The following is a 12,764-nucleotide window of genomic DNA, read 5'->3' as shown; positions in this document are numbered from 1 at the left end:
TTGCCTGTTTTTACTAAACGAGACCGGGTTGAAATGTGGCTGAAATGTAGACACTATTTACATAGGCAACCAAACGCTCTTTTGTGTGTTGTCTAGTGCTCTAGATAGACACGCTCCCCTAGGAAAACAAATGGAAAGGCTGACACCGTCTCCTTAAATAGACTGGCATCGGTTTTTAAAATAGACTGACACCGGCCGGTTTTAAATAGACTGACAGCGTTTCAATGCAAAGTGGGTGAGATACCTAACTTGACCCAGGCTGTCATTTATTCTTAACAAAAATAAAAGATTTGGTTAGTATTCTTACTCACACAAGTAGTATTGGGAATACTTGAGCAGTAGCAGGCCCATTGCTGTACAAAGTACACAGACTTGATAAGGATTCGCTGGGGCGCTCTGGAGACGAGGCAAGAGTCTGCCTGGGAGCGAAGCCAAGGACGAGAAGCCAGCAAGAAGCTAGAAGCAGGTTGGTATGCTTTGCTTAGTTATTTCATGAGTATCCGTCAATCATTGCATCTGTAGATTGTAGATTCTACTCCTCTTGGGCAAACTGGATGGATCTAGTGGGCAGCGTCGCCCAGATCGTCAAAATTGCGCTCCAGATACAGGAGCTGGTGAAGACGGCTCAGCGGAACAAGGAGGACTGCAAGAAGATCGCAATGCGCGTGAAAAGGCTTCGTGCTATCGTCGAACGCCTCAGCAGCACAGATGTGTCCAGCGAGAAAACCATGGTCGACGCGCTCAACGACCTCGAGGAGACGTTCCTTCAGGCCCTCAAGCTCGTCAAAGCCTGCCAGACCAAGAACAAAATGTGGCTCTTCCTCAGGGCCGGGAACGTATCCAAACAGCTGCGTGAGGTCAAGGACGAGATGATGGACCATATGCACGTTGCCAACTTCGGCAACTGCGCCCAGCAAACTGTCATTATCACCGAAGCATTTATTAGAGATCCTGCAGTGAATCCAAAGGTATCAACTCTTTTCTTACTACTACTACACTAGACTAAGGTATCAGTACTGATTATTGATCGAAACTCAAAATTTGTATACACTTGCGTGCTAAGAAAATGTTATTTTGCCTAGTGGCCTGCTTTTGCAATTTCCATTGCTCCACTCGCTATTCGTGTGTAGACTCTTATGATTTTGCGGCCTACAGCTGCATTTTTTTTTTGACTTTGCCATATACTGTGACAACAGATTTTCATAGTAATTTGGGAACATCTATCCCTCAAGATGGATTTTGATATGCTCAAGGGTGTGTGCGATCTAGGAGAAGATGATATATACTACTCCCTCCGTCTCAAAATGAGTGTCTTGCTTGTGACACTTATTTTGGGACGGAGGGAGTACTTGCTTGTGATTTAAGAAATTCATATTTGTTATCAAGTTTAAAACAGCTCTCAATCCTTAATTACATAGGGAGTATACATAGTTACATACTGTAATAACTAATTCATGTTTAAATTGCTTACTTATGAAACGCATATTATTGTCTAAATCTAGGAAATATTTGGTCTGAATTATTAATGTAGCTTTTAGTTTGGGAGTTGTTCAAATTCAGTTTGCAGATAACCCACGTATCTTATTCATCATTTTAACACATAGACTGCTTCTGTCTTGGATACAGAAATATTACAAAGTTCTGTCGATGCAAGGGGAGCAAGAAATGCAGGTGGTTGGTAGCCGTTTGGTATGCCGGGACACAGATATTCGTGTTGCTGCGGTATTGCTGAAATTAAATTAGTTTTTTTTTTGCAAAATTGTTCTTGACAGAAGTTTCAGTTCTTTTAGAATTTTTTTTCAGAAAGGGGAAAACCCTGGCCTCTGCATCAGTTTTATATCTAGATGAACAAAGTTTCATTTTTGTACCATAATGGGATAATTTACTCGTCTATTTCAGGGAGATCAGGTGGAGGACGAACATGCCAGATACCCAAACGATCAGTGGCGGAGCGTGAATCAAATATTAGGAGGGGCCAAATGAGCGTATATGGCATAGAAAAGGCTAGGATGATCAGAGACGCCGGACGATTAGTAGAGCAATTAGCAGATAAGTAAGTGTATTTGGTAAATTTTCCTTTTGAAAGGGGGGGGGCCAGGGCCCGGAATTGTCCCCACTACGCTCCGCCACTGCAAACGATGTTACAAGGTCAGATTTGTGCAACGCACTCTTGCCATGGAGGATTAATGTTTTTTTAATTGGATATATGTCAGTGACAACTCCTCAAAACTTGATCAGAAAAAACATTACAAAAAACCAGTGCTGTTCAGTTTGTTTAGTCATCCATATAATATACCATTACGTGACATGAAAATACAAAAATGCCATTGTAATGTTTATCTTATCCTAAAAAAAAGCATTCGCATTACCATGGCAGATCTGAAATTCATGGCGAGAAAGATAAATTCCCAGAAGGAAGCTTGGAGGATACTATATCACATAAGTTCATACCTTCTATAACTACCTTTTTAGAATATTAATAACATTCTTTGTATGCACTTGTGTGTTGTTTCATTGCAGAATTCAGAAATTTCAGTTCATCTGAACTGAAGGCGATTACAAAAAACTTTCCAAATCAACACGTGATTGGCAGAGGTGGTTCTGCTATTGTTTACAAGGTACTCTGGAACAATGTGGGCTTGGTTTTCCATGATGTCCTTTTTCCGACACATATTGTATGATATAAACATAACACAAATGATCGTTAATAATAAAGTCTAGCTAGGTCAAGTCAAATTCAGATATATACCAGAGGCAGCTAATTTAACTAATAAATTGTGTGTATATGTACTATGTGTGCCCGCTTTTCAGGGTGTATTGGCCAATGGAGCAGAGGTTGCCATCAACAGTTTCTGTGTGGATGCTTCGCAAGATGAAAACGTAGTCCGTTATGCTGAAGTTTTCTCAGTGCTACGACAGCATGCGAATGTAGTTAAATTTCTGGGATATTGCCAGGAAATAAAGATTCAAATGGTTCCAATCGAAGGCAAATGTGTGGCTGCTGAAAGGCGTCATATGTTAGTGGTGGAAGAGTACATGCCCAACGGAAGCTTGTCTGATATTATCGATGGCATGCTTTTCTCCATTTAAGTTTGTAGTGGAGTAATATATATTGGTGACAATTAATTTACCTTCGGACGAAAAAAATTCTTACTTAATTTGTTGTTTGGTTGCACTCTCACAGGGTCATCGCAGCAGCTGGACTGGACCTCCACATTTCGAATCATTCGAGGGATTGCACAGGGCGTAGCTCACATCCACACCAAAGGGGCTGTCCATTTGGATCTGAAACCAGCCAACATCCTCTTGGATTCCAACATGAATCCTAAGATTTGTGACTTTGAGAGGTCTAAAATACTGAATCAAAAGGATGAAGATGTCGCTGAGAGAGTGACGGAAGAGTTGGCGGGAACACTGTAAGAGCTGCAGTTATACATAGATTTCTTGTTTCCTTCTTGTCGATTTTACTGAGATCTTTATTTCCATTTCAGGGGCTATTTACCCCCGGAATACATCACAGATGGTATTTTTTCATTTAAACATGATGTTTTCAGCTTCGGCATTCTCCTCCTCCATACCATTAGCAAGTCGGGACTTCTGCAAGATTCAACTGATTGGGTAAGATTTATTGAGCACATTCTGGGGGAATGTATCCGGTGCACCCACCCTTGTAGTGCTACCGGTGCCAGATGTTGCAACACATTTTAAATGTTTGAAAAAAACTGGAAAAAAAACAAGCACATTGACACAACATCAATGCATGTTTTCATAAAATTCCGTATCAAAATTCAAAACATTGCTCGAGATACAAAAATGACAAATTTGACATAATATGACAATGGGCCAAATCAGAAGCTCAACTTATGTTATGCACTATTTAGTATCAAATTTCTCATTTTATTTTCCGAGCTACGTTTCAAATTTTGATTTGTTATTTTGTGACAACATACATTAATGTTGCGTGAATGTGCTGATTTTGTTCACAATTTTTCGAACATTTTAAAATATGCTAAGGGAGTTCCATGCACCGGGTGCACCAGAAGCACCGGTGCACCAAATATTCTCCACACATTCTGGATGCTGGCATACGTTTCTGGCCGATTACCAGATAACTAGAACAACTAAACTTGTCAATTATGATGACATTTTTCTCAGATTCCAAATGCACTTAAAGGAGAAGACAATGTGGACAGCTTATTAGATACTTCATCGCGTGATGAGTCTGAGCTAAAGGAAATAAAAAGATGCATGGACATAGGACTGCAGTGCACCGCGAAGGAGCGGACAGAAAGACCCACCATGTCGGATGTTATTGACTTGCTAGACGGCAAGGAGCTGCTCCGGAAGCCCCCAACTGGGAATAAAGCTTCGTCATTTAAGAAGAAAGGCAAAGCATGATCTCCCAGATTGTGATGTGGTTTGGATCCCGGAGAAGTGCGCAAGAGGTTTGTGATGCATTAAATAGAATGCTGCTAGTTGGGTTGTAAGAGGAGATCATTCTCCAATTCAAATTTCTATATAATAGTCACCAACCAATGCAGCTGCAAGGGCTAGCACGAATGAGTTTTTCGATTGTATTAAAGTTTGATGAGTTTTCATTTGTATGCATCAATTCGTCTTGCTATTAAATCTTTGTCAAGGTTGCCAGTTTTGGGATTTATTTCTGTAAATGTTTTTTTTATTAATTCAAAGTGTTATATCAGCATGATAATATAACCGGCTGAAAGAGTTCATATCCAGCCTTTGTGAGATCCCTGTTTAGAATATTTGAAGGAACTTATCTTAGTTAGGCATGTTTTATATTAATTATTGGATACACTTAAATACAATAAAGATGCATGTTTTCTCTTGTAGTATAAGAATTATTTTACCTTCAGAGTTACGCCTAATTGTAAAAGTCCAAGCTAAACATTGATAACTTGGCTCAAATATATATGGTTATTTAGTTCAAAAAATAGGATACATCACAAAGAGGGTTACATACATATATACATCTTGGTTTGGTACATTTATCATAGGCTGTCGGAGCAATAACAATTATTTTTTGATTTAAGGTGTAATAAGTTTTTCTTCTGAAGAACACATACAACTTAGTTTCATGTGCATACCTAGATGTATATGAATGCTCGTTGATAACTATAAGACTTTTTGATGCAAACAGCAGGAGCTCTGCTTTTATCATTATAGTAGGGGAAAGAGTCGGAAAAGATAAGAAGTGCCAGTTCTTTCCACAAAATTGCATTGCCAAATGCAAATGAATGCTCTTTGTCTCGTTGATAACCATAGGGTCAAAAGGCAAATCTAGTGATCATTCTCTTCACAAAGCTGCCAACAGACAAAATGACTTACCGGTTCATCTTCACAGAAAAAGGAAATCATTTACCTTTAAGACTGAAGATTTTCTTTTGGCTCTATGTTTCCATATATTTCAAGACTTGGAAGATAAAAGAACACCATATATGTGCATTTTTTTTCCTCCTAGATACTAGTTAGGTACTTAGGTCAACATGTCACGAAGCAGAGGGGAAACCTGCCAGGCAGGCAGACTGTTGTTGGATTTTGTGGATTTCTCTTCTCTAGCCAGGAAGCTAAGGGGGGAAGCTAGGGATTTCTGGAAGAACCTTATCTCCCGATTCATTCCTCTTTGTCTCAGTATATACAAACTACATTTACATTTTAACCCTTCTCACTTTACTATTTGCAACTACCTCCTCACAACACTCCCCCTCAAGATGGGGTGAAAATGTCTAAGAGCCCCATCTTGCCACACAACTTAAAGAAGGATACAACACTCACGCCCTTTGTTAATACATCCGCAAGTTGGTCTCCAGTTTTAACAAAACCTACTTGAAGTACTCCCTCATCAAGTTTCTCCTTAATAAAATGTCTATCAATTTCGATATGTTTTGTTCTATCATGCTGAACCGGATTGTTGACAATGTTGATTGCGGCTTGATTATCACAATGGAGCCCGAGTGGTCCTCCTTTAAACAACCGAAGTTCAGTTAATAATAATCGAAGCCATAACAACTCACATAGCCCTGAAGCCATGGATCGCAGCTCTGCTTCTGCCGTGGATCTGGCGACAACACTTTGCTTCTTACTCCTCCAACTGACTAAATTTCCTCCCAAGAAGATGCAATAACCTGAAGTGGATCTCCTGTCATCCAAGCACCCAGCCCAATCAGCGTCTGTGTATCCCTCAACTTCTAGATGCCCATGGTTGGAAAGGAGAATTCCTTTTCCAGGACAACCTTTGAGATACCGCAGAATTCTATTTACTGCATCTAGATGACCTGATCGAGGATCATGCATATATTTACTCACGAGGCTTACAGCATATGCAATGTCTGGTCTAGTATGGGATAGATAGATTAAACGTCCCACAAGTCTCTGGTATCTCCCCCTATCAACAGGTTCTCCTGAATTGGCTGTAATACGAAGGTTTGGCTCAATTGGTGTGGCAGCTAGTTTACTTTCAAGCATCCTAGTTTCAGCGAGAAGATCAAGCACATATTTCCTTTGAGAGAGATAGATACCTTGAGCTCCATAAGCTACTTCTATTCCCAGGAAGAAGTGGAGGAAGCCAAGGTCTTTGACTTCAAATGACTTCGCCAACATTTTCTTCAAGTTCTTTATCTCCACATCATCATTCCCTGTGATCACAATGTCATCAACATATACGACCAATACGACAGTTTTATTTTCGTGGTGCTTAAAGAAAAGGGTATGTTCAGCATTGCTTTGTCGAAAACCCAAAGTGCAGACTTCCTTGCGAAATCTCCCAAACCAAGCCCTTGGTGACTGTTTAAGTCCATAAAGTGATTTCTTCAATCTACACACTTTACCCATTGTCTCAGGCCCACTGAACCCTGGTGGAATCTCCATATAAACTTCTTCTTTCAAATCTCCATGAAGAAATGCATTCTTCACATCTAGCTGAAACAACTTCCACTTGTTATTTGCTGCCACCGAGATTAAAGCTCTGATGGTGTTCATCTTTGCAACTGGGGTGAAGGTTTCATCATAGTCCACCCCATATGTCTGGCTATAACCTTTCGCCACAAGTCTCGCCTTATATCTATCTACTTTCCCTTCGGGTGTATGTTTTATGGTAAACACCCATTTGCAACCTACCACTTTCTTGTTACAAGGAAGTGGAGTAATTACCCATGTATTATTCTTGTCAAGAGCAGACATCTCCTCAAGCATTGCTGCCCTCCATTTTGGGTTTAATTTTGCCTCCTGCCAGTCCCGTGGTAAGGGTTCTGCAGAATCCAGCGCTGCAATAAAGGACTTGTAAGAAGGACCAACAATGTCATAAGAGACATAGTTGGAGACATTATAAGGATCCAATTTAGAGGGCAATTTTCTGGCACTAGCTCGTGGTTGCTTTCTATAAGCTATTGGGACATCAAGGTCGTCATATTGAGAAGAGATGTTACCACTGTCCAAGGAAGGTCCAGTATCACTAGTTTGAACTTGAGTATTATCTTGTTGGTCAGCCTCCTTCTCTTGCTCACCATGTTGCCCATAAGCCTCAGGCTCAGGTTCCAACACTTGCATCCTTTCCTCCTCAATACGACGTCTTCGTGTATACACCTGAATCTCCCTTTCCTCATTTGGTTTTGGCCACCGGAATGCTTCACTTGATGTATCATACTGCTGCTCATGTCTTCGTTCTTGCTCTGTTTCCACTGGAATTACCCCAATTATCATCTTTCTTGATGTTGCATCATCTTCCTCTTCCTTATCTCCCCCTGTCTCACAATCTGCATCTAAATTTTCATTTTCATTAGCAAACAAATCAGGGAAGACATCAGTTAAATCCGTCGGTTCACCATAGAATGGTTCCTGCTCCCTAAATACCACATCCATACTCACAAACATTCTCCTTTCAGATGGACACCAACATTTATATCCCTTCTGCTTACCAGAGTACCCCACGAATACACACTTTAACGCCTTTGGATCTAGCTTGCCAACAGATGGTCTATAATCCTTCACAAAACAAACACACCCAAAGACCTTAGGTGGAACCACATATTTTGTTTCACCCGTTAGACACTCTAACGGTGTTTTATAACCAAGTACCCTGGATGGCATTCTATTCATCAAGTAAGCAGCTGTCATTACAGCTTCACCCCACAAAAACTTAGGAACATTCATAGATATCATTATGCAACAAGTGATTTCCAGAAGATGTCTATTCTTCCTTTCTGCCAAACCATTCTGCTCTGAAGTACCTGGACAAGTTGTGTGATGAATAATCCCAAAACTGGATAAGTACTCATCAAATTCCTTGTTCACATACTCCGTGCCATTATCAGTGCGAAATGTTTTCACACAAGCATTATATTGCGTTCTGATCATATTATGAAAATCAACAAAGCATTCAAACACATCGTTCTTGTTCTTCAACACATAAACCCAAGTCACTCTAGTACAACAGTCAATAAAGGTAACAAACGAGCGATATCCATTTAAAGATGGAACTCCACTAGGACCCCACACATCAGAATGTATAACTTGAAGTGGTGTGTCACTTCTATTATCAGACGATGTATAGGAGCTACGTGTTTGTTTACCATATTGACAAGCGTCACATACTAGACTCCCCTGGTTAACTTTACTATAAAGAGCAGGATAAAGCCTACCAAGGGTGACAAAAGACATATGTCCTAGCTTGCGGTGGTGAAGAAGGAATTCGTCAAGTGGTGTAAGGGACGCAACAGCTGCAACCACAGGTGGCACATTATTATCCAGATAATACAGTCCATCATGCATGATCCCCGTCCCAAGTCTTCTTCCAGTCCCAAGTTCCTGAAACAAGCACCATGATGGAAAGAAGATAGCAACACAATTAAGTTCATTTGTGATGCAACTGATGGATAGCAGATTTATTGGGAACGAGGGAACATGCAAAACAGATGACAAAGACATATCAGTGCTACACATAATTGTCCCTGATCCCATAATGGTTTGGGAGGAGCCATCAGCTAATTTAACGGTTTGCTTATTTAAATCAGGAGTATAGTCAATAAAATTTCTGTAGGAACCAGCCATATGTCTAGATGCACCTGAATCTAATAACCATGGTGCATCAATGGACTTATCTATCACAGTGTGAGAGTTGTTACCACCAAAATTTGCTAAGGCTGCAGAGGTAGGCGCTTCAACAGTTGGCTTGTCACCTAGACAAAGCCCCTTGAATTGACACCACTTCTCCCAATCCTCAGCAGTCATCTCAACACTCATAGTTTGGGTGGTATTTTCAGTGATCACCGACATGTTTGCTTTAGCAGCAGGGCGTGTACCTCTCCCACGGTAGCCTCGTCCTTCAAGCCCACGGCCACAGCCTCTTCCACGCCAGTCCTGCCCTCTTCCTCTGCCGCCTCCCATTAACTCAGGGCATGAAAACTTCAAATGTCCTGGCTGACCGCACTCGAAGCATTTCTTCTCAGTTGTATTTGATCCCGACCTTTGATAATTTCCACCCTCTGCTGCATAGAGTGCTGATCGCCGCTGCATAATACCTTGCATCACTGACCCGGCTGCCTCTAATTTCAACCTGGTTTCCTCACTAATGATAGCTGATATTGCCTGCTCCAGTGTAGGAAGCTTTCCGCTACCATACAGTGCATCCCTCCTGTTTTCATACTTAGAATGAAGTCCATTTAGGAAGTCCCTCACACGTCTCTTTTCCGTCCACTTGTTAAATTTCTCAATACACTTGCCACACTCCATATCAATTGGATCAAAGTAATCAATCTCACTCCACAATCTCTTCAACTCGGACACATAATCCACAACTGATTTGTCACCCTGACTCAACCCCTGCAGCTCCTTCTGAATTTTACAAGCAAGCATCTCATTACCGACTCCAGAATATGTACCTTTCAGTAGCCGCCAAATTTCTGACGCCTCCTTAATCCTTTCCACCTGCTTAGCAATTTGAGGTGAGACTGAACTCAGCAGCCATGCTCTCACCAATGCGTTGGTCATCTTCCACTTTTGGCCTTCCTTGGAGTTCTCGTCAGCTGGTTTTTCAATTGCCCCATGTATATAGCCCTCTAGACTTCTTGAGACAAGAATTGTCTCTGCGTGCTCTGCCCAACTTGCATAGGTTTCAGACCCATCTAACTTCACCAGGGGCATCTGCAATGGATGAACCTCCTCCTTGACCTCTGCTTCTGGTTTTGAACTCCCTCCTTGCTTGCTCATAGCCTCGAACAACAATCTGTATTTCTCATCCATGGCTTGCAACACCGCTGCAAGCTCCCCTGCCGTGACTCCCGATGGAGCGGCATCCTTGTCACCCATCGTTGCAAACCTCTCCTTGATGTGCTACTCTGACCTGGTCTTCAGCAGCCCAGAAATCCTCTTGCTTCAGGACCAAGCACACTTGTGACCTTTGGTGCTTCTTTCTCTGTTGCAACACAACAGCAGCTCCTGCCTCCTTCTGGACACAAATCTTGCCCAGCAACACCACGCAACCACCTCCAGGGAACACTCTCCTACACCTCTGCTTGGCACCTCCAGCCTGCTTCCACACCTACAGTTCTGCTCGCCTCCAAATCAGTGGCTCTCCACCAACTGCTGCCCCAACCGTATACAATCCGTGCGCTGGCTCTCTCTGCCGGCGACACCCTTGCCGAGGCTTCCGATTTCGAGCAGCCTGCACAAGGCTACAAGCAGGAGCACCACTCCCAGGTCGCACAGCCACCAGCTTCAACTCCAACCCGCTGAACCGCCTCACACCCTGGCCGCAGCTCCTTCTTCTATTCGCTCCAGTCCACCACCAGAAGCACTCCTATTCTCTCTTCGACAACATCAAGGAGCGCCACCATTCCCTTGGTCGCCGGCGGCGGCTACAGCACCTGCTCTGACACCATGTTGTTGGATTTTGTGGATTTCTCTTCTCTAGCCAGGAAGCTAAGGGGGGAAGCTAGGGATTTCTGGAAGAACCTTATCTCCCGATTCATTCCTCTTTGTCTCAGTATATACAAACTACATTTACATTTTAACCCTTCTCACTTTACTATTTGCAACTAACTCCTCACAACACAGACACATAGCAATAACCAACCGTTGTCACAGTAAATTTCTTCCCTTTTCTAAATGGTAATTCTGTTATCAGTTCAGGCTCAGTGCCTCTGTTTAAGAGTATATCGGATCTTGCTTCTCCGGTCCCTATGGGAGGAATGGATACACTGTCTGAAAAGAATTATGAACCTTAGCATGGCAAATGCCAATAAAGCTGGTGCGTGTATGTCTTAATTTGACGCAAAATTTTCCATGCCGTGAGTTTTGGTGTATGTCTAACAGTAAAGTAAGTATGGATCTAAACGCTCTTATATTTCTTTACAGAGGGAGTAGAAGCTATCTTCTCATAATTAATCGACCAAGTTTTGGCGTACTGCCACACTTCTCTTTCAGACTTTCACTGACAGACAGTGTACCCACCAATTTGTTAAAATGCGGGGAAGTAAAGCTGAAGTGAAGACCGTTTACAGTTGACAGGAATGCACCGTTCACACAACAATCGAAATGTTCCTTCCTGCCACGAAAACCTGGCCGTTGATTCAGAACACTGCCGGTTCCTGTGATTTCCCACGATTCTCCATCGCTGGGAAAAGCAGAGACGGTGGAGCACTGGATGATTGGTGTGGTCAATCCATCGTCGGCTGCGGCCCGTGCCTGCACGCTCATATCTGCCACTTCTATTCTTGCTGTGGATCTCACAACTGGTTCTACTCAGGATCTAAGACATAAGTTAAGGCATGGTTCTGTTGATGGAGCAAAAACCTGATGAACACACGATTGTGAGCCACGCCACTGATATCTCTGGAGGTATGATAAACAGCTTGAAGAGCGTAGTGTTCTGATTTCTGAATGAAGGTGGCTCTGATTTCTCAGTTTGTGCAGCCAGTAAGCCCTGACAAAAAAATAGGAAGAGAACAAAAGACAAAAAAGGAAAACGTCGACAGCAGGGATCGAACCTGCACTTTCGGAAGTACTTCTCTGTATCTGTTAGTAGTGTTTTCTTCGGAGCTCAGGCGGGCATGAGCTGCTGCACCTTGATCACTCTTGCCGCTCAGAAAAGGCCAGCCGACATATTGCGAAAATTTCGTTCCTTTGTCACATCACAAACCGTGAATAATCCTGTGCACAAAATAGGGAATGTATTGTCCTGGTCTTGTCAGAGACACATCGTCGCAATTCTTGTCCACGGCTCATGTTTGTTTCGGGAGTTCTCGGTCGACACCATGGACCGTCGATATCCGACGGTGAGATATGCGTGGGATTCCGTATTTGTCTAAGCTGTAAGAATAAATACGTACTCCCTTCATTCCACAATGTAGTGTTTTCTCTATCCTCGTGCTTCAATTTTGACCGTAAATTTGACTATCAAGACCGATTGCGGCGGGAGCAAAAGTTATATCAGTGAATTCGTATTTGAAAAAAGTTTTCGATTATACAATTTTTTCTCCCGCCGCAATCGGTCTCGTTGGTTAAATTTATGGTTAAAGTTAAACCTCGAGAAGCACGGGCGCACTATATTTTGGAATAGAGGAAGTACTCTCCCCGTTCATCACAAATGCAAGTTGTTCTAGCTTCTGCGTGAAGTTCTCATTTGCACCAACAGCTTGAAGAGCGTAGTGTTCTGATTTCTGAATGAAGGTGGCTCTGATTTCTCAGTTTGTGCAGCCAGTAAGCCTTGACAAAAAAATAGGAAGAGAACAAAAGACAAAAAAGGAAAA

At 42.3% G+C, this 12,764-nt stretch overlaps 1 protein-coding gene across 1 annotated transcript; it reads left to right on the top strand.

Moving 5' to 3' along the window:
* Window positions 1–277: 277 nt before the first annotated feature.
* Window positions 278–4,629, top strand: LOC125541272 (cysteine-rich receptor-like protein kinase 19). The gene is made up of 10 exons (XM_087544761.1): window positions 278–466; window positions 523–968; window positions 1,627–1,722; window positions 1,900–1,943; window positions 2,378–2,439; window positions 2,521–2,618; window positions 2,812–3,070; window positions 3,185–3,416; window positions 3,492–3,618; window positions 4,156–4,629. Exons 2-10 carry the CDS (start codon window positions 555–557, stop codon window positions 4,396–4,398), a joined length of 1,575 nt encoding a protein of 524 aa, XP_087400887.1. The 5' UTR covers window positions 278–466; window positions 523–554; the 3' UTR covers window positions 4,399–4,629.
* The last annotated feature ends 8,135 nt before the right edge of the window (window positions 4,630–12,764 follow it).

This window comes from Triticum urartu, chromosome 1A (genome assembly GCF_056163025.1).
Source record: "Triticum urartu cultivar PI428250 chromosome 1A, HENAU_Tu73, whole genome shotgun sequence".
NCBI lineage: Eukaryota > Viridiplantae > Streptophyta > Magnoliopsida > Poales > Poaceae > Triticum > Triticum urartu.
Note: the sequence above shows the minus strand (reverse complement) of the source record. Positions and strands in the feature narration are given on the sequence as shown.

Excerpts from the sequence above, each read along its gene's own strand:
- LOC125541272 (XM_087544761.1), top strand. The coding sequence starts at position 555 with ATGGATCTAGTGGGCAGCGTCGCCCAGATCGTCAAAATTGCGCTCCAG. Across the intron at positions 969-1,626 it reads ATCCTGCAGTGAATCCAAAG|AAATATTACAAAGTTCTGTC; the intron begins GTATCAACTCTT and ends TCTTGGATACAG. Across the intron at positions 1,723-1,899 it reads CAGATATTCGTGTTGCTGCG|GGAGATCAGGTGGAGGACGA; the intron begins GTATTGCTGAAA and ends CGTCTATTTCAG.